We start from the raw sequence: 3,157 nt of genomic DNA, 5'->3' as shown, positions 1-3,157 counted from the left end.
TTAGGGCGAAAGAGATCAAAGGATATGGAGGGGAAATCAGGATTAAGCTATTGAGTTGGAGACAAGCCACGATCACGATGAATGGTAGAGCAGGCTCGTCGGACCAAATGGCCTCTTCCTGCTCCTATATTCTATGTTTCTATGTAATCCCTTCTGCAGACTGGATAACTGTGTGAATCCATTCCCACATAGGGAGCAGATGAATGACTTCTCCCCGTGTGAATCCGCTGATGTTTCCACAGGGTGGATGAAGCAATAGGGGCCTCACGGTAGCATGGTGGTTAGCATCAATGCTTCACAGCTCCAGGGTCCCAGGTTCGATTCCCGGCTAGGGTCACTGTCTGTGTGGAGTCTGCACGTCCTCCCCGTGTGTGCGTGGGTTTCCTCCGGGTGCTCCGGTTTCCTCCCACAGTCCAAAGATGTGCGGGTTAGGTGGATTGGCCATGCTAAATTGCCCGTAGTGTAAGGTTAATGGGGGGATTGTTGGGTTACGGGGTTACGGGTATACGGGTTACGTGGGTTTAAGTAGGGTGATCATTGCTCGGCACAACATCGAGGGCCGAAGGGCCTGTTCTGTGCTGTACTGTTCTATCTATCTATCAATAAATCCCTTCCCTCACTGAGAGCTGGTGACTGGCCTCTCCTCAGTGTGAACACACTGGTGTCTCTCCAGGATGGAAAAATCACTGAATCCCTTCCCACACTGAGAGCAGATGAATGACGTCTCCCCAGTGTGAACTCGCTGGTGTCTCCGCAGGGTGGATAAGTGAGCGAATCCCTTCCCACACTGAGAGCAGATGAATGGCTTCTCCCCAGTGTGAACACGCTGGTGTGTCTGCAGGGTGGATAACAGAGCAAATCCCTTCCCACACTGAGAGCAGGTGAATGGCTTCTCCCCAGTATGAATTTGCTGATGTCTTCGCAGGGAGAATGAAGCACGGAATCTCTTCCCACACTGAGAGCAGGTGAATGGCTTCTCCCGAGTGTGAATTTGTTTGTGTGCCTTCAGGCTGGATAACCGCGTGAAGCCCTTCCCACACTCTGAGCAGGTGAATGGCCTCTCCCCAGTGTGAACTCGCTGATGTCTCTGCAGGGTGGATGAATCAATGAATCCCTTCCCACACTGAGAGCAGGTGAATGGCCTCTCCCCAGTGTGAATTCGCTGATGTGTCTGCAGGCTGGATAGCTGAGTGAATCCCTTCCCACACTGAGAGCAGGTGAATGGCCTCTCCCCAGTGTGAACTCGCTGATGTCTCTGCAGGGTGGATGAATCAATGAATCCCTTCCCACACTGAGAGCAGGTGAATGGCCTCTCCCCAGTGTGACTGCGACGATGAACCTCCAGCTCAGAGTCCCCACATTTCCACGGTTTCTCCATGTTTTGGGTCTCCTCGTGTCTCTCCAGATTGGACAATCAGTGGAAGCCTTGTCTATACACGGAACATGTGCGCAGTCTCTCCTCACTGTGAATGTTTTTTCAGGCTGTGTAACTGGTTAAAGATCTTTCCACAGTCAGTTCACTGGGACACACTCACTCAGGTGTGTGTTGTGTGAGTCTCGGCGCTTTTCCAGTCACGCTCGCGTTTAAAACATTTTGGCGCCGACAGATCGGACAAACATTTCTTCTTTGCACCGATGATATTCAGATCAGAAGGAATGAAGTGAGTTTGTCGTATCGAATTGTGATGTTTGAGATTTCTATCTGTAATTCCTCCTCTTCCAATATCCTTTAAAAACAATTCACAAAAGTCATAATTGTTGGTATGGGATAGAAATTCAGAACAGACAATTCTAGTTCCTATGGGACATTATTTCCTCTCTCGTTCTCCAAAAGCTGTAAATCTCCATCCCACACAATCTCCCTCCATTCTCACTCTGCTGTATCTAATATTCACCCTCCCAATTCTCCTGAAGGGCTGATTCATGTTGATTGACAGATCCCAGCTCAGCTCACTGCCTCCTGACCAGGACACAGAGATTAAAATGGAAGCAAGAGTAGGGCATTCGGCCCACCGAGTCTGCTCAACCATTCAATGAGATCCTTGGCCGATCTCCCTCAGCACCATTTTCCCACACGGTCCCCATATCCCTCGATATCTTCAATATCTAGAAACCTATCAATATTTGTCTTGAACATCCCTGATGACTGAGGCTCGACATTCCTCTGGGGTAGCGAATTCCAAAGCTTCACCACATCCTCGAGTGAAGAGATCCCTCCTCACCTCAGCTTTCTCTCTATTTTCCTATCTGTTCCCCATAACTCCATTGTCAATAAAATATCTGTCAAACTTGTGTTTCAATATATTCAATGACCCCCAGATACAACTGGTCCCTGTGGAAGATGACTGGAAATCTATAACTAGCTACAGTCTTATATTACAAGGCGAGAAATAATACTTTACTATAAACTGTAAATAATATATCAGACTTCCGGTTGCAGTGATGCGGAGCTATGCCGCACATTCGATAGCTCCCACTTTTTTCGGTCTTTTGGGCTCTTTTAAGGGCCCGCAGCGGTGCTGGTTGGACTTTTCCCCATATGGGAACACTCTCTCTACCATTCTCCGCCGGTGGATGGCCTGGACTAGGAGCTAAGCGGTCAAAAAATCGGCTTTGGAGCAGAGAAAGGTGCGAGGCAGAAGAAGCAAGCTGGCGGCGGGCGGGGAATCAGCAGCGTGGCAGCAGTGGGCGCGGGAGCAGCAGGAACTGCTTCAGCGCTCCTTTCAGGAGCTGAAGGCAGAGATTCTGGAACCATTTAAGGCCTCCCTGGACAAGCTTAGACGGCTCAGGGTGCAGAGATCCGAGAGCTTCGGCAAAAGGCCTCGGAGGGCGAAGACGAACTCCTGGGCCTGGCAGTAAAGGTCAAGTTTGGCTTGTTACAGCCGGCACGCCTGTGGGTCACGTATAAAGATCGCCAGCTATATTTTGACTCCCCGGAGGAAGCCTGGACTTTTGTTCAGGCAGAGACTGAGGACTGAGCGCTGGGGAACGGTGTACACAGCCCGGAGGCTTTGCCCTCCTTGGTATCCTTTCACTTTATCGGTTATAGAACATAGAACATAACAGCGCAGTACGGGCCCTTAGGCCCTCGATGTTGCGCCGACCCGTGCAACCGTCTGAAGCCTACCTGACCTACACTATTCCATTTTCATCCAGG

At 50.1% G+C, this 3,157-nt stretch overlaps 1 protein-coding gene across 1 annotated transcript; it reads right to left on the bottom strand.

Annotated features, from left to right (window-relative positions):
* Positions 1 to 607: 607 nt before the first annotated feature.
* On the bottom strand, positions 608 to 1,246 carry LOC119961122 (gastrula zinc finger protein XlCGF49.1-like; the record flags this gene model as incomplete). Its single annotated transcript, XM_038788624.1, has 1 exon — positions 608 to 1,246. A coding segment is annotated over one exon (630 nt), but the record flags the coding sequence as incomplete, so codon positions are not given.
* Between the last annotated feature and the right edge of the window lie 1,911 nt (positions 1,247 to 3,157).

This window comes from Scyliorhinus canicula, unplaced genomic scaffold (assembly GCF_902713615.1).
Source record: "Scyliorhinus canicula unplaced genomic scaffold, sScyCan1.1, whole genome shotgun sequence".
In the NCBI taxonomy this organism is placed as follows: domain Eukaryota; kingdom Metazoa; phylum Chordata; class Chondrichthyes; order Carcharhiniformes; family Scyliorhinidae; genus Scyliorhinus; species Scyliorhinus canicula.
This window is presented reverse-complemented; position numbering and strand designations above follow the sequence as displayed.